The following is a 24621-nucleotide window of genomic DNA, read 5'->3' as shown; positions in this document are numbered from 1 at the left end:
GGAGGTGGGCACCGTGGTCACCCCCTCCTCAGGGGGCAGGGAGCAGGCAGGAGGCAGCCTCCCGGCCAGACCCAGCTCTCAGCCCTTCCTGCATCCCCCTGCACCCCAGCACAGGGGCGGGCTGCTGCTGCGTCTTCAGGCAGGGGGACCCCCAGACCAGGCGTGCTGCCTTCCGCCTGCCCCCGCATGAGTTCCAGACGAACACCCCCGCGTCTGAGCGCCTGCCTCTCAAGGGCTCCGTTGCTCAGTCGTGTCCAGCTCCTTGCGACCCTGTGAACTGAAGCCCGCCAGGCTCCTCTGTCCATGGGATTCTGCAGCAAGAGTACTGGAGTGGGTTGCCATCTCCTCCCCCAGGGGATCTTCCCCGCCCAGGGATCGAACCTTTGTTTCCCGGGTCTCCTGCATCGGCAGGAAGACTCTTCACCACCAACACCCCTGGGCTGCCCTGGTGGCTCAGACGGTAAAGAATCTGCCTGCAGTACAGGAGACCCAGGTTTGACCCCTGGGTAGGGAAGATCCCCTGGAGGAGGAAATGGCAACCCACTCTAGTGTTCTTGCCTAGAAAACCCCATGGAGAGAGGAGCCTGGGTGGCCTACAGTCCATGGGGTCGCAAAGAGTCGGACACGACTTGGTGACGAAATCACCCACCATTCTGCCTATCAGACCTTCAGTAACAGGGTGTTGAGTAAATTGTCTTTCAAACACGTGATGTTCTTTCTGCTTACACAGGAACCCAGAGCAGCCAAAGTCCCAGAGACAGAAGGTAGGTGGTGGGGGCTGGGGCTGCGGGAGGGTGTCTCATGGGGACCGAGGTTCAGTCTGGGAAGAGGAAGACTTCCGCGGAGGATGGGGGTGACGGCTGCACCACCTGAATGCATTTAATGCCACAGACTTAAGCTCTCGGGAAAAGGCCAAGATGGCAAACTTTATGTAGTTATTCTACCACACCCAAAACAACACATGGTGTGTGAGAAGCAGCAGCAAGAGGGAAGCAGCCCTTAATGCTGTTTCTGGGGATGGGAAGACAGTGAAACAGGCCACATCGGACCTGTGCTGCTTGGACCTACATTTAAAGGCACAGAGGGGCTGACGGGTCTCCCAGTAGGCCAGGAACATGGACCTTGGAGTCAGGCGAGGCAAGGTCAAGCCCAGCCCACCATTTACAGGCCTTGGCTACAGCGATAAGGTCAGGGGCAGGAGGAGTAGGGTGGTGATCGGCAGACAGTGAGGGACGTGTTTGAGTCCCTGACCCCTGTCCGGGGACACGATCAGAAGTCAAGGCCGGGGCCACCAGGGTTAGTGTCCACTTGGCCCATCAAAGCCGGTTCTGTCCAGGAAGAGTGGCCAGGCTGCATCGGGAGCCGGACACCCCAAGGCCTCCCCCGCGCCGGGACAGTCCTGTGTGGATGTGGCGCCCGGGGCTCCGGCTCCCTGTGCTGCCCTGGGTCCTCACTCGCGTCTCAGGGGAGGACGGGGCAGGCAGGACGGACACCTAAGGAGGATGAAGGCTGGGGGTCAGGGTGGTGGGGGGCGGGGGTCACAGTGGGGAGGACGCTGCTGGCCCTCGGGACCCACCCCAGACAGACTCACGTGGCCCTGGCACCAGCCACTTCCTGGGAACAGGGCAGGAAGGACCAAGGACTCGTTTCCTTTCTCTTCTCTTGGCAAGGTACCCTCTACCGTGCATAAGAAAAAAAAGAAACAAAAAAAGGTTACTTTAAAAAAACAAGTGAAGCCTCCTCTTGTGTGAGTTCATTCTGAGCACTGGGGGGCAGGGCTGACCTCTGAACTCTGACCTCTTGCCAGTCTGGGTTCTGACTTGCCCTCCCCTCCTGTTGGCTCCGCTTGAGAACACAGCCTAGACGGGCCCCTTGTCAACACCCGCCCCCCCGCCAGCTCCAGGCCGCCTCCTGGGGTCTCCGTGCAGCTCCCCGCCCGCCCTCGTCCTGGACCCCCTCCCCAGTGCACTCAGGGCCCCCCCAGCTAGGACCCGGCCTCTCCCTGTCCACTCCTGCCACAGCGGCTTCTGCGGGGCCAGGCTGCTCCCAGCACCTTTCCCGCGGGGGCGTCCCCAGGCCCGGCCCTCGGGGTGACTTCCTTGGGGCTGGCAGCCCACCGCCTCAAGGCTACTCTGCCCTTGGACTTGGCCTGCCTCTGCATCTTCCCCGTCTCTTCCATTTCCTGCTTCTCACCGTGAAAACCCACCTTCCGCAGGGAGAGGCCTGTCCTGCCTGGCTCCCTCGTTCTGCCCCCCGGGGCCCAGGGCAGCGCTGGGCACACGGCGGAGCCTGCACCTGGCTAACCCGACCCTGGAGAAAAACAAGCAGAAACCGCCCCCGAAGCTCCATGCGGTTCAAGGCCTCAGCCTTGTCTTGATGGGTGCAGAAGCAAAACTGATCTTTACATCTGAACGTCTCTTGCTTCCTCAGCTCTCAGAGGGAAGGTGGACCCGAGGATGGGCTCTCTAATGTGAGGAGGCTGAAGGGGAAGTGGGGCTCGCTGAAGACGGCCTTTGCTTCTCTGGGGCCCCCTGCGCCTGACCGGGCTTCTCTGCAGGGTCAGCGAGAAACCCGAACCCACGTGTTTACACGTCACCCGGAATGCAGAGGCTCACGACAGAGATCGCCCTGAGAGCCCAAGTACAGGCTCTGCCGGGAACGCCCGCTGTGCAGGGCCCGCGGGCTCCCGCCTGCAGGACGAGTCTTCCCCTCCTGCCTGGGGTCAGCAGGACGCTCAGCCCGCGGCGGAGGTGGGCGCCTGGAGGAGGGGCCCGCAGCTCGCTTCCTGGGGAGGGGGTCAGCTCACAACCCCGAGCAGGGGAGGGGACGAGGCAGATGAACTTCATCTCTCCTTCCTAAGGAACAGGCTTGCTCTTCTGAGAGGTCCCATCTCTCGCCTCCGGTAAGCTTCCTTCAGCACCGCCCAGGTCTGTGCCCGACACACAGACACACACAGACACAGACACAGACACGCAGACACACACACAGACACACACACACACGCAGACACACACATACACACACAGACATACACACAGACACACACACACGCAGACACACACAGACACACACACACACAGACACACACACACACAGACACATACACACAGACACAGACACACAGATGCAGACACACACAGACACACAGATACACACACAGACACACAGACACACAGACACAGACACAGACACACAGACACACACACACACAGACACAGATACACATACACACACAGACACACAGATACAGACACACACACAGACACACAGACACACACACACACGGGCATTTCCTGGAGTCTGCACTCCGTCTTGGGCATCCCATTCCAGAGGGGATGAGCCTGCGCCCTTCACACGACCACGTACGGTCCTGGTTCCCTGCCAGGAACGACCCCATCCGCCAAGAAGCGGGGTGGCTGTCAGCGTGGCTCAGTGACCCCCACGACTGGACAGGTTGGAGGGCTTGCTTCCTGTGAGCTGCTTGTTGTATTACTACAACTCAGGACCCCTCACTGGATCTCCCCACAGTCTCCTGAGACTGGTGTGTGTAATATGGGAGGTGCAGCAGCGGGGGTGGGGGGTCCCCGACAGCGGGACCTGGAGGCCTGAAGGACCCGAGCACTCAGCGCTTGTAACTGTGACATGGTCACCTTGCTGGAAACATCGACAACCAGCTGCCCCGAGCCCCGCTTCCGTCCAAGCTGCTTTGAGATCCACTCTGGGCTTACAGGGTCTGGGCCTTGGCCCTTCGGCGGCTTTGTGACGGCAGATCCTGCAAGCGCGGCTTCTGACCTGCCCGTCCCCCGAGCCCTGGGGCCACCGTGCTGTCCAGGCCCCTGCCCTGTCCACAGCTGCAGGTCTGAGTCCTGGGAGCTCTCCGCCCAGGGGACAGCTCGACCCCGCACACGCACAGCCCGACTGGACGGGGAGGACCAGCACATGCGTCCAGGGGGCGCGGCCCAGAGACACAGCCCCTGGCTTCAGCTGTTGTGAGTCCCGAGGGGCCGCCGCCAACCACTCAGGGCCCCGAAGAGACCCCCTGGGTGGGCGAGCAGGGACGCGGGCCCGAGGCTGAGAGCTGCTGCCTGGGTGAGGGCTCTTGTGGGAACTCCAGGTGCCCAGCGGGCAGCAAGCAGGCCTGAGGTTCCCCCACTCCCCGCCCGGACGCCCAAGCCCACCCCCCACAGGCAGCAGCGTGAGTGGGGGACGAGCCGACAAGACCACAGCAAATCAGAGGACGGCCACGGGACCGGCAACCTGCCGTTTTTAAAATATAACATTTATTGCTTTTAGATGGTTTGATACAGAACAGCGTTTCTTCTCATTTTGAATTTGGAAGTACTATACAACTGGATACAAAGAGGAACGAGAAGTACCAAAACTGAACTTGTGATTCTCTGTTCATGTGGCATAAACCAGTTTTGTACGTAACATGTAGCAGCAGTTTTTTAAGTTCCCTTTAGAAAAATATGAATTCTACACATTTATTATTGTTTCCTGTTTAATGCATGGGCTGAAATCACCAGGATCAACTTCCTTCTGGAGGAAAGAGAGGAACAGAGCGTGGAAAGAACGGTGAAACTTTCTGAAACAAACAGGCATCCGACTGCCACACGGCTTCCCCGGGGGGCTGGGGGGGGGGGGCGGGAAACAGCCTCGGGTTTTTGTTTTCACAGCCGGGAGTTTCATGTAGTGATTGAATCTCAGCATCGTGTTCATAAATCAAAGAGAAAAAACAAAAGAGAGAAACTTGCACCTCAAAAAACTTTTCAGAAGATCCATATATATATATTTCTTTTTTTTTTTTGTAAAAGCCCTGAGAGAAGGAGAAAAAGAATCAAACAAAATGTATAGGAACAAATTAGCTGGACATGCAAACTAAGCTATGATTCACCCAGAGTTTAAACAAATCACAAATTTCACAGTTTAATATTGGGGGAGGGGACAGAACAACAAACAAATGATACATCTTTCAACCTCACTAATAAAATGTGGCAAGACCTTATCGACTACGAGGGTACAGATGAAGGCTAAATAAAGCTTTAAATCAATAGTGATTATTGCGAGCGGCAGCCTTGGCCGCGGTGCCGGGCTGGTTCCGGCTACATCTCACCCCAGCGCATAGTTAACTCGTGGCTTCTCCCCACAACGTTCCGAGTTTTAGTGTGGAGAGCTGCAAAGGAAAACAAAACACCCAAATAATAATAATAACAACGAAAATAACAACAATCGTCATAAAAAATTAAGGGATGAATGAACTGGTTTTAGGTAAGCACACCACACTTGATGTGAAGTTGATATGGGGTCGGGGTGGGGGGTGGGGGTCATTGGTTCTGATTCGTCTTCACCTAAAGTAAATAAAACCTCATTTTGAAACTGGTTCACACATCCCTAATACAGTTAAAAATCTTAATATACCTCAACCTTTCTCCTTTCACATGCAAAGATACCGCTTTTTCATCATGTCAAGAACACGCAGCTTCCTTTGAAGTCTGGGCAGTTGGATTTTGGCCACCAGGAGTGGGTGAGGAAGTGGAGGGTGGGGGGGTGGGGGGGTTCCCTGTGGTGGGCACAGGTCTGAGGACAGAGGAGCCCTGGGTCCCAGGGGGCCTGAGGCACTGAGGCTGGGGGGTCCCAGGGGGCCCTGGCTAGAGGACAGGCCGCTGAGCACAGCCCAGCTACAGTAGGGTCAGTTTCCAGTCACTGCTGGCAGCTACAGTGAGGGGGTCTATTGCCTGCATACGATGCTCACGGAAAGAAAATCCACCTCTGGGCGCCCAGGGGCTCGGGCGCCTCAGAAACCGGAGACGTGTTTATCTTCAAGCACCAACCCCAGATTACAGGAAGGTAAACATACACCTATTCTTCCTCTTCCATCTCGCATGTGCAGTTTTGTTACCAGTAGTAGAATTCCCTCGCTCTGCAAAGGATGGGGGGCGCAGGCGGGCGAGGCCTGGGCTGGGTTTGGCAGGAAGACCTGGCAAGCGACAGGTCCTGCCGCCCGGCTTCCCTGGAGGCCCCGGTGCCCACCGCACCTCCTCTCCCCTCCCCGCTGCCCCCCGGCACCCCCTGGGGTGGGTGGAGGACTGCGGGGCCCCTGCTGGGTGCTGCAGTCACAGAAGAGAGGCGTGTCTAAGTACAGTAGAAGAGCTGCCGCCCCAGGGGGCCTGGCAGAGGCTGCGGGCGGACGCTCACACGGGGGGCCCAGGCGGGGGCGGCCCAGGTCTCCCAGGACAAATATTGCCCATTTGTTTCTGCTGACTGCAGAGACCAGCAAACTGATGAACTACAAATAATAATAATAATAATAATATTATTAATACATATACCGAAAAGGGTGGGGGGGGGGGAGGAATCAGATATATGACATCTATGCATGTTTTCCGCTGGTTCAGTTGCCAGGGGGACTCTCCTCTGTCTGGAAACTGTAGCAGTAATGGCATGTCTAACGCTGAGAGAGTGGGAACGTGTACCAGGTCGAAGCTAGAATCTTTCCTGGTTTTGGCTTGAACCAAATTGGAAACCTTCATCAACCACGTCCTGCAGTACACCGAGGACCAAATTACAGCTCCACCATGTAGCAAACAGAAAAAAAAAGTCTATTTGAGAAATGAGCATCTTATCCACATTTCCTCTGGGAATTTACATGAAATTCACATCACTTTCTTCCAGTTATTGGCCATAGGTATCCAAGGGCATGTTTGTTTGTTTGTTTTTCTTCTGTTTCCAGCTCACAGAACAAATGTGACTATCACAGATTCGCAAAAACAAGCTCACACACACCAAGACAGAAGGTAATGTTAATGCTTAAATGAAAAGGTCCTCTCCAAATAATTCATAAAATATTTGCTTTGTTTTTCAAAAAGTCATTTTGGAAACACAACACCCAGGACGACACCAGGGGCTGTAAGTAGTTAAGGCACTCGAATCGCTGGTGTGGCCCTTCCCCCGCGGTCTGTAAGGCGATGGCACCCGGGGGGCAGCCAACCCCTCTCTCTCCAGCCCCCCAACAGCCGAGGGGCACTGAGGGCACCTCAGGAAGCGGATTCAGGGCGCTTTGCTCTGCTGGCTCTCGTCTGCGTGCTGGGGGGCGGGCCGGGTCGTCATTCCAGGCCCAGGAGCGAGGCGCTGTCGGCAGTGGGCAGGAGGTGGTGGGCGGGCCTGCGGCCTGGCAGCTCTAGCAGGTCCTGCAGGAGGCCTGAGGGGCTCTCCCGGCCGGGGTCGCCCTGGGGCGCCGGCTCCCGGGGGCTGCCGGAGGCTGCGGCCCTGGGCGTGCTCCTGCCGGCCGCGGCCTGGCTGGCCCCCGCCGTCCGCGCGGCCGCCCGCTCCTCCCGGCGGCCAGCGTCCTTGGCGGCCAGGCTCTCCCTCCGGCTCCGTGTGAGCGCCACGTGGGCGCTGGCGTGCAGGCCCGCATCTGCCTCGCCCTCCGACGCAGGGTGGGCGCCGCTGTGGGCGGACTCGCTCTCACTGTCCTCCTCAGCGCGCTCTTCCCGGTCGCTGTCCTTGCCGTGGTGCTTGGTGTGCCGGGCTTTCTGGTGGACCCGCTGGTGGCGCACCAGGCTGTGCTTCAAGGTGAAGGTCCGCTCGCAGGTCTGGCACTTGTAGGGCCTCTCTCCTGCGGAACCGAGAGGGATTCAGGGCTGTGAGGCTGGCTGCCGGCGCACACTGCCAGCTCTGCCCAAGGCGCAGCAAAGACCCAAGGGGTGGCATGGTGGGCCGGTCGAGCCCCCCACCCGCTCACAGGAGCCTCCTCTGTCCTAATCACAGCACAGGATGGGGAGCAGGGCCGCACAGAGCGTCTCCTCAGCCGTGGTCCAGACTGCTTTCTCACCCCCGATCTGGGACCCTTGGGCACACAGGCGCCGGACAGGGCCCCGAGGAAGGGCGGCGCGGTGGGCCCCAGGGCTGGCCCCATGCGGAGTCAGAGCTGCAGACGCCCTGCTCCCGGACGCGGAGCAGTTGAGGGAACCACCTGCCCGGAGCCCACGAACACCTCTGCTGGGAGCCCAGTGCAGGGCCACGGGGAGGGGAGGAAAGTGGAGACCAAGACGCCAGGGTGTCTTCCTGCTCGGTAGGGCGAGGTGTCCTGAGCACGTCCAGCCCTCCTTTCTACCCAAGCAGTCGCCCCTGCGGGGGGGTTTGCGGCCTCAAGCCCAGAGGTGGTGGCTTCCAGGAGGAGCGAGACTGTGCCAGGGCAGTAAACAGGTGCCCATCCCGTTCAGCCCCATCAACCTGGCGGCTGCATGGCCAACTCAGCACCTGCTGGCTGACGGGCACCCCCCGGTGCCTCCCTGCAGATACCTGGGCAACCACAGCCAGCTGGCCGGCACACCCAGGAGCGCCCCGCACAGGCCTGGGCAACGAGCCCTGCCCAACACCTGCCTCACTGCAGCTTCCTGGGCCACCCTGCAGCGCTTCCTGACACCCGTATTCTTCTGGAAGCTTCTAGAAGACAAGGACAGCCACCACCCCCTTTCTAGAGATAGGGTGACTGAGGTGCAGAGGGCAAGAGCAGGAGGCTCTGGAAAACACTACCGCGGCAGCCCGGGGGTGCTGAGAGGACGAGCCTTCTGCGCGCCCTGTGTGCCCGGGGCCGCAGCCGCCAGCTCTGTCCCTGCTCCCCGCCCCCCTCCCCCCGAGCCTGCCCCGTGCCCTCACCTGTGTGCGACCTCATGTGCCGGGTCAGGTCCTGCAGGGACCAGAACCTCTTGCTACACACGCTGCACACCTTCTTCCTCTTATCCGCCTTGCTGGCTGCGCTCCTGGGCACGTCTATCTTTGGCTTCTTGTCATCGTCACTCTTCTCCAGGGGTCTCTTCTCGGCGGGGCCCTCCCCATCCCCGTCCCCGTCCGAGGGGCCCTCAGCCGCCTCGCTCTGCTTCTCCGCCAGGGCGTCAAGCGTGGCCTCCGCCTCGGCAGGGGGCTCGGGGGCGGGGGGCTCAGGAACAGCTGGGGGCGGCCCCTCTTGCTCCCGCGGGGGCGCGCTCTCGTCGCTGGGCTCCTCGCGGTCGTGGGCCTTGCGGTGGCGGCTGAGGGTCCCGAGGAACTTGAAGCTCTTGCCGCACACGTGGCAGGCGTGCTTGTGGTCCTGAGCGCCTGCCTCACCCTCGGCCAGCTTGAAGCCCATCAGCGTGTTGGCGAGGTTGAGGTCCAGGCTCTTGTTGCTGACTGTGTCCTCCTCGGGGCCGTCGGCGGCCTCGGCCGGCTCCTCCTCCGCGCACTCCTCCTCCCCTTCCTCCTCCTCCGCGGGTTGCGTGTCCTCCTCCTCTGGCTGCACGTCCTCCTCTGCCACCACCTGCTCCGCCTCCTCCTGCGTGCCCCCCGGGGGGTCCTCCCCGGCCGGGGCTGCGGCCGGGCTGGGCTCTGATGCGCCGTCCGCGATCGGCACGGGCGGCTCCCGGGCGGTGAGGTCCAGCACTTCGCTGCCTGCCACCGAGGCCTCTGCGTCCGACTGGCTGTCTGCGAAGCAAGCACGGGGCAGGCTGAGACCTGGGTCCACAAACACACCCCTTCCGAGGGCTCGCCCATGACCCACCCCTCGGGGCCTGTCTCCCAAACCCGAGCAAGGGTTTCTCTCACCCGAATCCTCGTCACCCCTTACATCCCCCAGGCGTATCTGAGGTTATTTTTAAAACGGAGCCTCCACCGGGCACACACACAGGCTGGGGTACCAGGCTGCCTGTGCCCACGACCCCTGCCCTCCCCTCCACCCACTGGAACACACAGGGATGCTCCGGGTCCCCAGGGGCGGGCGAGCGGCTCAGGGCAGCCAGACAGAAAGGACCGCGAGAGGACAGCGGGCGCATTCCAGAGACTCGCAGCGCGAGCGAGGTTGAGGAAGCCGAGCGGGAGGAGTTATTTTCCAGAGCAGAGAGCCGTATACACATGCAGCATACAAAGGACCACCCCCCACCACGGGATCTGGGGAGGGGCTCACAGGACGTGGCCCAGAGCAAGTGCTCGGTGCCTGTGGCCCGCACGCTCCCGCCTGCCGGCTGGTCTCCAGGAGAGCTCGCGGGCAACAGGAGACACATGCACACCTGTCTGCACACCTGCGGGCCCCCTGGCTGCTGTCGGGACCCGGGTAGGGAGCAGAGACGTTTCCTGTCTCTCAACTGGTTCCTACCTGTCCACTCTCCACAGCAAAACCAGATGTGGACAGTCCGCTGGTTTCTATCGGCCTTCTTAAGGGCTGGCCCCCTGGGAACACTGTCGACACCCAAGAGATGACGGTATTGATCAAAAGCACCATCTCCTCGCCATTCTGGTTGAACAAGGTCTTAGCCCCTTTTCCATCATGAGCTCTGACGGTGAAGCTAAAGCTTGCCGAGCCCAACTTTTAACTACAGGTGCAATGGTTGGGGTGCCGCTGCGGCAGCAGGCTGACGGAACCCACTCTTCTGTGGCACTACACGGCTCGCGCCGCCCTCACAAGGCCCGTTCTCGAGCCCGGGTTCACACACCAAACCTGCCCCCCCTGCCGTGCGCAGACCGGCACCACGCCGGCCTGAGGTACAGGCTTTGTGATCTCCCATCGGGGCAGCTCTAGGCCTGCCGCGAAGCAGAGGCATCAGCCCCACCAAGGCCCGCTACACATGGCTCTCCCGCTTCCTTTTCTCCGTTGGTTTCACTCTGACTACGTTTTTGGCAGCCACTGTGCAATATCTCAGAAGCTTTCAGAAGGAAGCAAGTAATTGTGGGGTGAGTATAAACTTTCTGAGAATAAATGGCTTTTGGCAATTACCCAAAAGATTAAAGACTCCCGAGATACATATATATATATATATATATATATATACACACACAGATACACACACATATATATATACACACACACCTCCACACCAACATCTAGGCCATTTTCCAAGGAAAAATCAGATGCTCATTTTCTTTAATTGCTCAGAGAGCACCTTTTAAATGGATTTTGGTGTAAACTTCAAAATAAAAAAGTACAGAATACTTGGTTTCCTATTTATTTATTGGTTCAGTGAGTAGTTACACTAAAACCAAAGGGGCGAGGGGAAGGCCAAGGGGTGTATGTGTGTGTCTGGTTGCTTATATCTGTCCCAGTACATTCTAGGCTGTTCCCCTAATCACTGTTTTCTTTTTCACCAAAAGAACATGGGTTTTTTAAAATTTGACTGCAGTAGAATATATTTAAGATGATAAACTAAGTGAATTCTGAAACCAAACCCAAGTCAGTATACTCAGATCAGCGTTCGGACCGCGGGGCCTTCCTCAGGGGGGGAGATGGAGCTCTCTGAAGGCAGCGGAGGCCAGCTGGCTTCCTCTGGGGAGCTTGGCGCCTTCTGCCCGACGTCCACCAGAGGGCGTTTTCAGTAGGGCAGCCGGGCCCTTCCAGTTGCAAGCCACTCCAGGAGTTTTCTTGGCAATCCTCGGGCACAACGGACTTAACCTCTTGGGTCTTGTGGCTGCGCAATGTACAAGGCCAGGCCCTACGCTGACCTCGCCCTCCCCAAATGCAGGCGGCTGAGCTGGTGACTTTTGTAAGCCATGCAGCTTTAAACATTTTCTGTTCCTGTCAGCCAGGCCCTTGTTTGACACAAATCTAAGAAAACTGCTAGAGGAAGCAGACAGACTCTGAAGGCACTCGTAGATAAGAACTCCAAAGCTCCTCCCGTGTGAGAGTGGAGACCTCCGCCTCAGGCCAACAAGTACACGTCTACTGCTTCTGAGGAATCTCATGCTCTCCAACTGAGTTGACAACCTACACCTAAATATCCATCTGCCTGGGCAGGGGCGCGTGCGGCGGGGAGGAAGGGGCCTGGCCCATGCGGGCACGGGGGGGCGCTTCAGGGCAGCAAAGGGGGCAACAGTTTCAAAACGTCCATGCTGGGGAGCTCCCTGGATTTGATTGCAGTGGGCCCTGGTTCAATCCCTGGTCAGGAAAGTTAAGATTCCAAACGCCACACAGCACGGCCAAAAAACCCAAAAAACTTCACGCTCACATTGATTTCAAAAATCACCCACAGGTGCCCACAAACAGGGAGGCTGTGACAAGCATCACCTGAGGAAGACCCAGGAGCATCCTCCGCGAGGACAAAGTGCCCCTCAGTCTCAGCCTGGCTCTGAATGATCAACACGTCCCTTTCAGCTAACATTGCCCCATCCCAGCACTGTCCGCGTTCCTCTGGGGAAAATCTAGGGCACACTGCTGTGAGAGACCTTCTGTGCTTGAGAAAGTCAGACCTACGTTGCAAAACATGTTCTGGGATTTTCAGAAAATGCAACCTAGGCATATAAACCTAGAAATCCCTCAAGAACGGCCTGGGTCGTTTCCTGCCTTTGTGTTTTCATGGTTTTTCTCCAAAGCCTGACTTTTAACTTCATGGGAAGGAGCCTGAGAGAAACCTGCACCCTCCATCGCCCTCACCTGGTTTGAAAAGCTCTCGAAAGCAGCAAACTCCCGCTCCCCGACCCTCCTCCTCTCCTCTCCGTCTTATCTCTCAGCCCTCTTTCTCACCGCGGACCATGACCACAATTACACCAAACCTCTGTTTTCTCTATGCTGGTTTCTCGTTACGACTCTCACTGAATTTTCTTTTTCCAGAAGCTTTGTCCCTTAAAGGGAACCAGCACACTCTCCTGGCAGGGTGGGGGTGAGGAGGCCGCTGTGAGACTCGGAAAAACCAAACCCAGGACTGCAGTTTGTAAAACAAGTACCCCCACCGGGAAGACATGGAGCTGCCCCCAGGCCACACGAGCTTCGTGTCTGCAGGAGCCCTGGTTTGGGTGCTTCCTGGTCACACAGCTCAAGATGCTGAACCCAAAGTGTACATCGTGGCTGTTACACTTTAAGATTCATCTGCCAGTGTGGGGGCCAAGGGCGCCCCGCAGCCCCCTGGGGACCTTGATGGGCTGTGAGAGTGGGGCCAGGCAGAACCTGACGTGGCAGCTGAAACTCAAGACACTGGGAGGGCCGTCCCAGCGAAGCTGCGCCTTGCCAGCCCAGCGGCCAGCTTCGCGGGGTGAACGGCAGGTCACCCAGCACCATGGGCCCGAGGGCAACAGTCACAGCAAGACTCCGTGGGCGCGCGGACCCCTCTCCAACTCGAAGATCCCCGCCACTCACGTGGGCCTGGAAGCTGGAAGGGGTGTACCCTCCACCAGGAGAGGGTCTGACCACGGCCAAGGGCGTGGCCAGGGCTGCTCCGGCCGGTCTCACTGGCTGGGGGGTGGTGTGTGGCCCTAGAGGAGGTTCCGTATCGACCCCCCCCTTCTCTGCGCCCCTCCCTGTCTCTGACAACAGGAAGGAGGTGGCCAGGGGCGGGGGCTAGAGCCGGCCCTCCAGTCCATGCTCACTCACAGAAGAGGGGGACCCGCGCCCCAGTCAGTCTGCAGAAGCATGGGACACAGTGAAACACTAGGAAACACTAGGAAAACACACTTGGGGCGGGAATCTCCTCGGCTTCAAAAAATGGGGGAAAGTCAAGCTTTCGCGATCTGTCAAACTGAACCCACACCTGCAACCACTTACTCAGCACCAGCCAAGCAGCCCCGCGTCTGAGTCACCCACAGGCAGCCGGTGCTTGGTTTTGTTTTGGGGGCGACGGACACAAACCCCCAGCGGCTGGAGATAACGGAAGGTACTGAACAGAGAACATGAGTAAATAGAGAAGCTGGAAGGGAAAAGGTGGCGGGAGACGCACGGGCAGCCGTTAATTGCTCTGGAGGGCTGGAGGAAGGAAGCGCGTATCAGCACACGAGAATAATACCCGGATTCGGAGCAAGCGGAGATGGGATTAAAGAAAGGACATGCACAGTGCTTTCTCAAACAAGACCAAGGTTTTTACTGGGAAGAGAGTTATTGAAAAGAAAACACCACGCCTGGCCGGCCCCTCCCCATGGGGGGCGGGGCATCGCGGATTCCTGCAGGACCTTCCCAGCGGGCCCATCCCCGCCCGGTAGGACGCGGCCCCGCTGGGGTTTCCGAAACCACCACCAGCCCAGCGCTTTCACATCCCTCTCAGACGTGTTCCTACAAAGAGCGGGACTGTGTACCCTCCCGCACCGCCCAGCTCTAGGGGGCAAAGGGCACGAACCGGCGTCTGGGGGGAGGGCAGGGAAGGTCAGACCTTCCCCAGCAGCTGGGACACGCGGGCTCCTGAAGAGAAAGGGAGGCCGGGCGGCTAAGGGCGCCCCTCTCCACCGCCTGGAGGCACTACCTGTGCTATCACGGGCTCCATCACTCTCTTTTGACTGGGGGATAAGCCCGTTTCTTCTCAGGGAACAGGCAGTAACTCCGTGTTTGCGCAACTGGTGTCGTTCACAGTTAGATTTGGTGGAAAAGAAGGCACCGCATTTTTGACAAGGGAAGGGTTTCTGACCTGAATCAGGGGAAAAAAAATACATATTTACCTGGCTTTCTACTGCAGCGAAAAAGGAAAGTCTGCTTCCGCTTCCTTCTCCGGGGATCACTGGCATTGGTTCCCACCCCCCACCCCTTTCAAGAAAATAAAACACATTAAGAAGTATACAGGGAGAACATCAATAACGCAAATGATCATCTTCCCTCATCCTGAGTAGGATAAGTTATTTGTCTTTAAAATACTGAAAGTTAACAATGAAAGCAAGACACATATCTTTAAGTCTCACAATTAAAAAAAAAATCTTACGTGATAACAAGAACAGAGTTGAGAGGAGGGGTGTGTGCAGGACGCCACTTGTGCCCAACACCCCGAGGATGCCCGTGTGGCATCCCCAGCCTGGCAGCACCGCAGATGCGGGGAACCCAGCGGGATGGAGGGCCATCTTGAACCCCAGGGGGTCTCCGGGGGTCTGACCTGCCCACCTGGACAGGAAGAGCTGAGTCCTCGAATTCCCAGGGTGCCTCCCGTCCGACCTCTGCTCAAGGCTCCTGTGGCTCTAGCCAGCGAGACGGGGGAGGTTCTGCCCCCTCGCTTTACACTTGTGCCAGTGGGAGATGAGGGGCCAGCAGGGCCGAGTCTCCCCAGAGACCACGTGCTCCACCCAGCACCCCGAGTGTGAAGAAGCTGGGTCACCGAGCGCCCCCCAACCTGCCTGTCCCAGCTGCTATCTGCTGTGACCAGCACCCCCTCCTTCCATTAGGAGTCCTTCTGCAGGCTCCATAGCACCTGATCCTGCGCCTGCAAGGATGGACGCGCGGCAGAGACAGGGCAGAGCCTGAAGACAAAGAGAAGGAGAGAGGAGGTGGGCCGGGGAAGGGAGGGGGTGGGCTTCAGGGCGTGGGGCTGTGCTACTGTCTACTGCCTCACTGGCATCCTCTGCTTTCCCCAGCTGCCATGTTCCAAGGTCTCAGCTTCTGAGGTCACTGGGAAAAGGCTTTGTGTAGCAACAAACAGGACTCACTGCTGTCTCATGACCCCAGGGCTGCCCTGGTCGGACACACACACACACACACACACACACACCCCGGTCAGACAGACAGACAGATACACACACACATACCCGCAAGACACAGCAAGCAGGCAGTCAGTCAGCACTGCTCCCTTGACCCGCTGATGGGGGCTGGCCTTCCATTTAGGTTCCGAGGCGCATCACCAGGCCCCAGGGGAATGGACAACACGGGCCTGGCGCCCGGGATTCCCAGGACGGGAAGGACTCACACCACCCGAATCCACACACCCCAAGTTTGAGCATCAGCTGTAACCAAAGAAAGGGACGTCCACTCCCTTCTGAGAGATGGTTCCAGACAGCTGATAGAGGTTTTTAAACACAGATGTCTAGAACCATCAGAGACAGTGCAGTTAGAAGGACGGGTAAGTGGAATCAGAAACCAGTCGTGTGCGGGGCATCCCTGGGGGTCTGGCGGTAAAGGATCCGCCTGCCAGTGCAGGAGACCGGGGTTCGATCCCCGGTCCGGGAAGGTCCCACACACTGCTGAGCAACGAGGCCCGAGGGCCACAACCACTGGGCCTGTGCTCTGGATTCCAGGGGCCACACCTACCGGGCCCACACGCCTCGATCCTGCGCTCGGCAACGAGAGAAGCCAGCACAGTAAGAAGCCAGTGCATGGCGACCAGAGAGCAGCCCCACTCGCTGCGACTGGAGAAAAGCTCGTGCAGAGCAACGAAGACCCAGCACAGCTGAAAACTAAAAAAAAAAGTTACTCTAGGGAGCTCCACGTGGGCCCCAGAGGGTGAACAGGAGAACCCATGCTTCACATACCTCACAGGTGTTTTCTGCTAAATTTATAAAAATGCCCATGTTTTAAAAAAAAAAAAAAGTCATGCTTTTTGTGTGAAGACAAGTTGTAAAACATTTTAACGTTTTCTGTGTGTGTGTGTATACCCTTCAAATTATTTCTTTTCACTAAATGTCGAACCTAATGTTTAATAATTATTCAGGCTCTGTTGTAAGGAAGAAGAAAATATTTTCCCTTTAACATTTCATTCTCCAGAGGCAACAATCACAGTCTGCCTGAGTCAGGCCAGTGTGAAAACAAGAGAACCAGGCCCGAGAAGAAAACAAGTCAGAAGCTGTGAACTGTGATCTGGTTCTTGATTTCAAACAGAGCGGCTGGCTTCTTGCTTCTCCCTACTATATGAGGTACTCTACAACCTCCACACTGGTAAACGCTTCACTTTTAGAGTTGGTTTCAAGAGCCAGGCGGATGTCTCAGGATGAGGAAATTCATGCTAAGGTTAAGTTTAGAAACCAACTCAATGACCTGGAAGTATCATATCCAATTAGGAAGATTCCCAAAGTGACAACCAACAGGAGTCTTTAAAAGTCCCCCTTTCACTGCATAAGTCACACATTTTAAATAGCAGTGTGCCCTCCAGACTGCATGGACAGAGGAAAACAAGAACCCTTCTAGTATTCTATTGTCACAGTCTTCAGAAAAGCCTTGCTGCCTGGTGATCCGTATGGAAGGTATCTGATGATTTTACCCATTTGGTAACAGTCACAGGAGACTGCATTAGCAGGGGTGTTTCTAAATGCACCTGTAACTACCTTCACAGGTACCTTTGCACCAAAGACCTATGTCATCCTTCAACCCACACCCGTGGTGTCGGAACAGTCAAGAAATGAAGAGAGAAATTTTACAAGAGGCCCATGGCGCTGTCTGGCAGGTAGGGCAGGAGGGAATGAAGGGTGAACGCCCAGAGTAAGTGTGATGACCTGGCTTCGCCCCCTCAGCCAGCTCACCATTGCTCTCCTGACCCCCGGGTCTCTTTCTTTTAGGATCAGGCAGAGATGACGCAGGGCTGGCCAGGAAGACACTCTCAGAGCTGCCGCCTAAGAAAGTGAAAAGCAGTCAAATACCAGTGAGGTTGGGAGCACTCTTTGCAGAGGTGTGCATCCCACTGGGAGCGCTCTCCACACAGAGGTGTGCATCCCACTGGGAGCGCTCTCCACACTGAGGCGTGTCATCCCACTGGGAGCGCTCTCCACACAGAGGTGTGCATCCCACTGGGAGCGCTCTCCACACTGAGGTGTGCATCCCACTGGGAGCGCTCTCCACACTGAGGTGTGCATCCCACTGGGAGCGCTCTCCACACTGAGGCGTGTCATCCCACTGGGGGCGCTCTCCACACTGAGGCGTGTCATCCCACTGGGGGCGCTCTCCACACTGAGGCGTGTCACCCCACTGGGAGCGCTCTCCACACAGAGGTGTGCATCCCACAGACTCCAGCCCCCATGTGGGTGTTGGTGAACAGAGGGTGGGAGAGGTAGGTTGGATCCAGGCTGGCAAGAAAGATCAGTGAGACCAACCACAAGGAAGTGGGCGAGGCCAGGGACTAGGACCAGCAGAGCTGGAGGCACCTCAGCCTTCACAGGGTCCTGACGCTCCATTTCACAAGGAGGAAGTCGGGTGGGGCTGAAATGAACCATTTTCTGGCACTGTCTCTTCTACCTGTAGCCTGAAAACACACGGGATGCTCACAAGGGGGAAAGGCGGAAACCAGTGAGCCATCTTCTGAAGAGGCGGCACTGATCAGGCTGAGAAGGAAGGAACCAGGGTGGCCCCCCCCCGAGACACCTTGGGCAGCAGAGGAGCGGAAGGAGGAAGGAGCTGTGAGTGGAGACCGCGCTAGGACACGAAGTGCGCCAGCCACGCCAGCTTCCTCCTGGGACTCGGTTCCTAGAGCCTGAGTCACGCAGAGAAAGGGCTGAGACCACATGTCCCTTGCCTGAGCAACAGCGAGTCCCCCGCTGGACATTCACTCTCTGGGCTGCTTAATGCTGCCTGTTTAGGTGGCGGGATGCCCTGGAAACATGTCTGGGAGACCCCGTAGAGATGCTGGAACTCCCTGTTCCTGCTGCTGAGCACTCTCTAAAATCACTAAGCAGCTTGATGTAGAGACTACCTCTGGAAGCCGAGGCTGTGAAACAGCAGAGGATGGTAAGTGAGCCCACGGGGCGCCAGCCTCCACCTGGGCCAAGGTGTGTGACTAACACCATCCTGTCAGCAGCTCGGGGTCCACAGCCGTGCTGCACCTTATCTCAAGCCACCTCCCCATCCTGCATGTTGGAACGGGTCAGGACACACACGCACCCCACATCCTCAGGCAGGGCAGGGGCGGCGGCAGGGGACCTGGCCAGGCTCCCAACCTAGGACCACCACTGAACACCTACAGGCAAATCACTCAACCCGCCCTGAGCCTCGGTCTCCTCGGGGCAAGATGGGGAAAGCATGGCCCTCATGGCCCATCACCAAGACCAGCTCTGGAGGGCTGCTGCACCTCCAGAGGCAAGGCCCGCGATGCCCACGGCAAGAACACAGGGAAGACAGATGGGGAAAGACTCCCGGGGAGCGCAGTGACTGAGCAGGGAAAACAAGGTCACGCCTGCCCCCACCCGCCCCGTCTCCCGCTCCCCTCTTCCCCGCTCCGTGCCCACACCTCCAAATCTTAAACCAAGAGGACGCCTGGGCGCTCGAAGGAAACTCCTACCAGATGCCTGCAGAGACTTGGCACAAGTCTGGAGAGGAAGTGCCGGCCACGTGGTCCTCTCAGGGAGACCGTGGGCTTGCCGGGAAGAGAACAGAACGTCCAAGAGTTGGGGGGGCCCACCGGGCCCGGGGCACCCGGGGGGAGGAATGGGTGGGCAGGCAGTGCCAGCTCATCAGACCCGACCAGCTGGCTGCTGAGAAGTCGGAAGAGGAGTGTTCACTTCTCAGACACCCTGCAGGTGACAGGCGGGCATTACCCTAACAGGGCGGCAGGAGAGACTGCCGTGGGGGGTGCCCTCTAAGAAACGCTTTCCTCCTGAAGCCCCCGGGGCCCTCGTCACCCACAACGGCTCTGCCACCCCCTCCCTGTGTCCCCCTTCAGTCTACCCCAAACAGTGCATGGGAGACGCATACACTAAAAATTATTTGTTGCTTATTTGAAATCTAAGACTTAACTGGTATCCTGTATTTTATCAGGCAATCCTGTACCATACAACTCTTTTGTTCTGTTTCAGGTCCGATCAATTAATATTTGTGTGGTCATCTCCAAAAGGTTAAGAATCTCACCCAAACTGTCCTTAGTTCAAAGATATAAATCCTGTTTGAATCCTCAGTGACTCAGAATTAAGATGGGAGTTGCATGGTCACCTGACCACTAACCACCTGGTGTCAAATTATTTAAAGTGTATTTCTTATCTTAAACTTCTCTTTAAAAACCAATATATGAAAACATTTGAAAAATACTCTGGGGCTATCTATTTGACAATTTAAACCTGTTACTTAGAAGAATATATTCGCATGTTTCTCTGGAACAATCTACTTTAGTACAAGTAAAAAGTTTTTTAAATTCTAAAACTAGTCTGTCACTGATGATCACTATAACCAGAAGGTGTGATCGCCTCAGTGAACTGAAAAGTGGCTGCACAATCTGCAATATTTTCCTTGAGAATACACAGCAATCAAAAGAACGTCACAGAATGTTTGCAGGTTTTTTTTTTTATGTTTGCAGATTTAAATGTTGCCTTGAGGATGCAAATTCTTCTGTCAAAGTCCCCATGCCCCTAGCTGCCTCCTCCCAACTGAGGGACAAGATGGCCCAGGACCACCACACCTGAAAACACCCCAACACCTCCCTTTGCCAGCCGCCCTTGGAGGACCAGATGCCTGAGCCAGGCCATTCTGGTTACAGAATCTTGGGCCACCAGGCAAGCCCCCCCACTCCTGGGTCTGAAGAGGGGGACAAGCTGGGAATTGGGGTGGGGAGGAGGGCCGCTGGGGCGCCCCCTCCTCGCCGCCAGCTCTCTTACCGGTGTGTGTGAGCATGTGCCTCTGCAGGGAGCTGGCCCAGGGGAAGACCCGCGAGCAGTGCGGGCAGTTGATCTTCTGCAGGCAGTTGGCATAGGAGTTGCGCTTCGCCCGCAGCAGCCTGTCCTCGGGCGGGCTGCCCTGCTCCTCGTCGCTGGGCCCGGTGTGATCTGTGGGGGCCGCAGCCACCTCGTCCTGGGTGTCATCCTCCGCACTCTGCAGAAACGGGCTGAACTTGTTGGTGTCCGTGGTGGCCAGCATCTTCTCGATGCTGGCGAACTCCCCGCTGGAGTCTAGGTCCACCCCGCTGCTGCTGCGCGCCCGGCTCCGCGTCCCCCTCTTCCGGCCCCTCTTCTTCGACAAGCCGGCTGGTCCCTGCTCGGTCGGCGAGGCTGCCTCTGGGCTGTTGGCGGAGGGGGATGAGTCACTGGATTCTCTCGGGCTGGTGACGTCGGTGGTGGCTTTGGGGAGGGTACCCCCGACACCGTCTGAGGCTGCGGCAGTACTGCCGGTTCCCGTTGGCCCTGGGTCGGCCACCTTGGTCTTCAGCAAGGTGGGGGCCGAGGACACGGATGAGATGATCTGGGCGATGGAGGCCAGCGGGGGCAGCTCATCCGTCACGGGGGGCTTTGGCAAGAGCAGGGGGGGCTTGGGGCGCAGCGGCCGCAGCAAGGCCGGGCTGCCGAGGGTGGAGGTGCCCAAGAGCGGAGAGCTGTTGACCAGGGCTGAGGAGTAGAGGGGCACGGCGAGTTGAACGGGGCCCTGCAGGGGCAGCGCCGCGGCCTCCAGAGGGCTGGCTGCCGAGGATGCTGCGGCCGGGACCCCCGGCTTTTCCAGGGGCCCGCTGGCGCCCAAGGTCGCCGGCAGCGCGGGGCAGGCCGGTGGGCCGGGGGAGGCCTGCTCGCTGCTCCCGGGTTCCTGCTCAGGCTTCTTGGCCTCCCCGGGAGCAGCCGCGTCCTTGTCTCCTCTCCGGAAGTTCTTCGGGATGGACAGGTCGATGGGCTCCATGGAGCAGTCATAGGGGGCAGAGGGGCTCAGGAAGGCAGCCGTGTTCTCCTGCTTCACCTGGATCAGGGCCAGGCCCTTCTGGGAGAAGTCCAGGGGCTCGTTGAATTCTGCGGCAAAGTTGCTAGCGGGCTCCACTTTGACGGCAACGTGCGGGGGCAGAGGCTGGGCGGGGCCCGCGGGAAGAAAGCCATTCTGGGGCTCCAGGTAGGCGGCCAGGGGCTTGTGCTCGCCCTCGTCGCCGCGGCCCGGGGCCTCGGCGGGCGCATCGGCGGGGCCCAGGCCGTCGGCCGCCAGGACATAGCTCTCGATGTCGCGCTCGGGCACGTGCAGGTGCTGCTTGAGCACATGGTGGATGCAGTTGCGCTTGGCTGAGAAGGCGGCGCTGCACTCCTTGCACTCGAAGGGCTTGCGGGTTTTGGGGCAGCCGCCCAGGCCGCGGCCGCAGTGCGCGCGCATGTGGATGCGGAGTGCGCGGTAGTGCTTCAGGTCCTCACCGCACAGCCGACAGACGGTGTCCGGGGAGCAGAAGGCGTCCACCAGCTCGGCCGCGCTGCTCGTCACATACTCGATGTTCTTCTCGATATCCTTGCGCGTGGCCTTGAGGTGCTTCTTGCGCAGGTGCCGCTCGCAGTTGGCCTTGACCGTGAAGGGGTAGTGGCAGATCTTGCAGATGTAGGGCCGCTCACCGCTGTGCGTGCGCAGGTGGCGGATGAGCGCGGCCTTGTCGGCGGCGATGTAGTCGCAGATGTTGCACTGGTAGGGCGAGATGCCCAGGTGGGAGCGCACGTGCGCGCGCAGCACCCCAGAGAAGGCGAACACCTGGTTGCAGAAGCGGCAGGGGTAGAGCACCTTGCGCATGGCCGGCGCCTTCTTGCCGCCGGGGCCCGTCATGATTGCCTTGAGGTCCCCCTCTGTGATCTCCTGCTTGATCTTGGCCTCCACGCCCAGCGGCAGCAGCGCCTCCAGGAGGCTGTCCTGCTCCAGCTGCGTCTTCACCTCGGCCTGGCCAGGCAGCTCGAGGCGTGGTGGCTGCAGGAAGAGCTGTGCCCCCGACTTGGGCGGCAGCAGGTGGCTGCCGGGGGCCGCCTCCACCGTGCCCTTGAGGAGCTTCAGTGACGGCGGGGGCAGGCTGGGGCTGACGCAGCCAGGGGAGGCCTGCTGGGTGTTGACCAGAGGCGGGGGCGTAGACGTGGCCACCACCGTGCGCGGTGCGGCCAGGGGCTTTGGCTTCAGAGGGGGCATGTGCTTGAAGACGGCCTGCAGCGGCGCGGCGGGCGCCTTGGCCAGCGGCGGGAGGCCGACTTGTGGTGGTGCAGCTGCTGCCATCTTCAGGATCTGCTGGATGTCTGCCAGCTCAATGGCCGGCTCCCCGGAGATGGGCTTCACCACGATGCTGCTGTCGGGCTGGATGATGAAGCCCTTCTGGAAGGGCTGTAGGGCCAGGTGCTTCATGCTGTCCGTGGCGGCCGGGAGGACGGCGAGTGCCCCGCCCAGGGCAGCGGCATCAAAGGGGGCCAGGCTGAGCAGGCCGGTGCAGCCAGGCTCCTGAGGTAGCTGGCACCGCAGTGCCTGGAACTGGATCGCCTGGTTGTCATCCGGCGGCGGCTCCTCAGCCGGCGTGGGCTGCACGTCCTCCGTGTGCTGCAGGCCCAGCACTGCCAGGAAGACCTTCTGGTCCGGGTCATTGCCCAGCAGGGCCCTGGCCTGCAGCCGGTCTGGGCCCTGGTCGGCAGCCACGTGTGTCTGCTTGTGCAGGGCGAGTGAGGAGAGCATGGGGAAGGCCTTGTCACACGTGTCGCAGACGAAGCGGTGCTGCTCACTGATGCACCTGCGTAGGTTCGTTTCACACCAGGCCTGCGGGGAAGCCAGGCAGAGAGTCAGAAACCATTCCCCGCTGCACAGCAGGCCTGGCCGGGCCCTTATCGTGGCACATGGGAGCCCACCCTCCCCTGCGCTAACACCCCCAGCCTGAGAAAGGAGCACCAGCAGGTAAGCACCTTAGGAACCGCAGCTTCCTGATGAGGGAGGCAGTCCCCAGGGCCTCTGGGCAGAGAGGCAGGAAAGTGCCGTGAAGTACCGCCACCACAGAGGCTGGGTTCTCTCTTTAAAAACGTGGTCCCTACAAACCTAACTGATGGTAACTCCCTGCCATCAGTGGAGACTGGGCTTCCTCTGACTGTGGGCCGCTGGCACTGCCTGGGAAGGGCCTCAAGGGAGAATGGGGTTGGGGGGGGGGTGTGGCTGGGGCTACAGGAGTGCAGAGACGTGGGTACACACGCGAATGTACACATGTGTGTACATGTGGCTGTGTGCAAACGGACATATGCACATGAGCATATATATACAGAATAAGACACTGAGCCTGGGGCTTCTGAAGAATTTCACTGTTGGTATCTTTTACCTCAATTCTTAAAAACTTGAAAGAAGTGACCGCCAAAGTAGCTTTGGCAGGTGTTTTACAAGCAGAGAACAAATGCAGCTCAGGCTAACAATGACCCAGAACGTTTGAATAGAAACTACAATGCCAGAGATATTTAGCTGTGATGTGGACGTTAAAGAACCACTGTTAACAATACAGATTCAATTCAGCTAGGGTTGCGAGGGGTAGACCGAGCCCAAAGGGCAGTGTTTTGAGGAGAGCCCGCCTCGGTGGGGAAGCTGGGTCCCGCCGCGGCCGATGGCGTACCTGAGAGATGCGGGGAAACTTCCGACAGGAGAAGTCGGTGAAGCCCAGGTCGTGGAAGCCGGCGGGGATGGCGGGGTTGCTCTGGATGAAAGGCCGCCCCGCGGCGTCCCTGGGGAGCTGCCTGTGGACCAGCGCGTTGTGACGCAGCAGGCCGCGGTGCGTGCGGAAGGTGACACAGCAGACGTCGCACCTGCAGGAGAGGGCACAGGCTGTGAGGCGGCGGCGGCGGGGAGCTCCTGGCGCCCGCCGTGTGGGGCCTCCTCCTGCTTCATTTCAAGCGAGCAAGATAAAGAGGCTATGACGTCAAGAAGCCAACCAGCTCCTGGTGAGCGACACTAAACTCCTTAAAAAAAAAATAAGGGGTCCTACCGGCCCCCCAGCCTGTGCAGACGGCAGAGGTGTGAACAGGGCTGGGAACCTGAGGCCGCCTGCTCCAACCTGTGTTCACATAAGGTGGAGGGAACATGTCCCACCCCCAGCTCCATGGATTCTGATTATCAGAGATATTCGGAAGCCAGAAAACACACATTTCCACAGCAGCTGGAGCAGTCACACCAGCATCCCTGATGTGTGACTGGGGTAAACGGTGATCAAACTCTCCAGTGGAAATGGGAGCAGGTGACAGTGACCCTGTAGCCCAGTTCTGAGGCTCCCGAGGGCACCCCACAGGGGTGGCACATCGCCTGACCTCCATCTTCCAGGGGAAAACACGGAGGCTCGA

The 24621-nt window shown here is 58.6% G+C and overlaps 1 protein-coding gene and 1 long non-coding RNA gene across 4 annotated transcripts in view; both read right to left on the bottom strand.

The window, feature by feature from the left end:
* Positions 1 to 786: 786 nt before the first annotated feature.
* Positions 787 to 3043, bottom strand: LOC122430167. The gene is made up of 3 exons (XR_006266251.1): positions 2207 to 3043; positions 1588 to 1677; positions 787 to 1493 (listed from the first exon to the last, which is right to left on the bottom strand). It is a non-coding gene; the product is annotated as an uncharacterized LOC122430167 (long non-coding RNA).
* A 1215-nt stretch (positions 3044 to 4258) lies between these two features.
* The window catches only part of RREB1 (ras responsive element binding protein 1), a 121205-nt gene continuing 100842 nt past the window's right edge, over positions 4259 to 24621 (bottom strand). For 2 of the 3 annotated variants that reach the window (XM_043450980.1, XM_043450979.1), the window contains exons 9-13: positions 23901 to 24090; positions 20209 to 23068; positions 14187 to 14348; positions 8659 to 9459; positions 4259 to 7615 (exon numbers count right to left, since the gene is read on the bottom strand). In XM_043450980.1, coding sequence (XP_043306915.1) covers positions 7104 to 7615; positions 8659 to 9459; positions 14187 to 14348; positions 20209 to 23068; positions 23901 to 24090 — 4525 coding nt within the window. In that variant the 3' untranslated portion in view covers positions 4259 to 7103. The remainder of the gene's footprint in view (positions 7616 to 8658; positions 9460 to 14186; positions 14349 to 20208; positions 23069 to 23900; positions 24091 to 24621) is intronic. The other variant, XM_043450981.1, reaches the window with a different exon arrangement.

This window comes from Cervus canadensis, chromosome 28, assembly GCF_019320065.1.
Source record: "Cervus canadensis isolate Bull #8, Minnesota chromosome 28, ASM1932006v1, whole genome shotgun sequence".
Classification (NCBI taxonomy): Eukaryota; Metazoa; Chordata; class Mammalia; order Artiodactyla; family Cervidae; genus Cervus; species Cervus canadensis.
The sequence above is the reverse complement of the archived record's forward strand: the minus strand, read 5'-3'. Positions and strand labels throughout refer to the sequence as shown.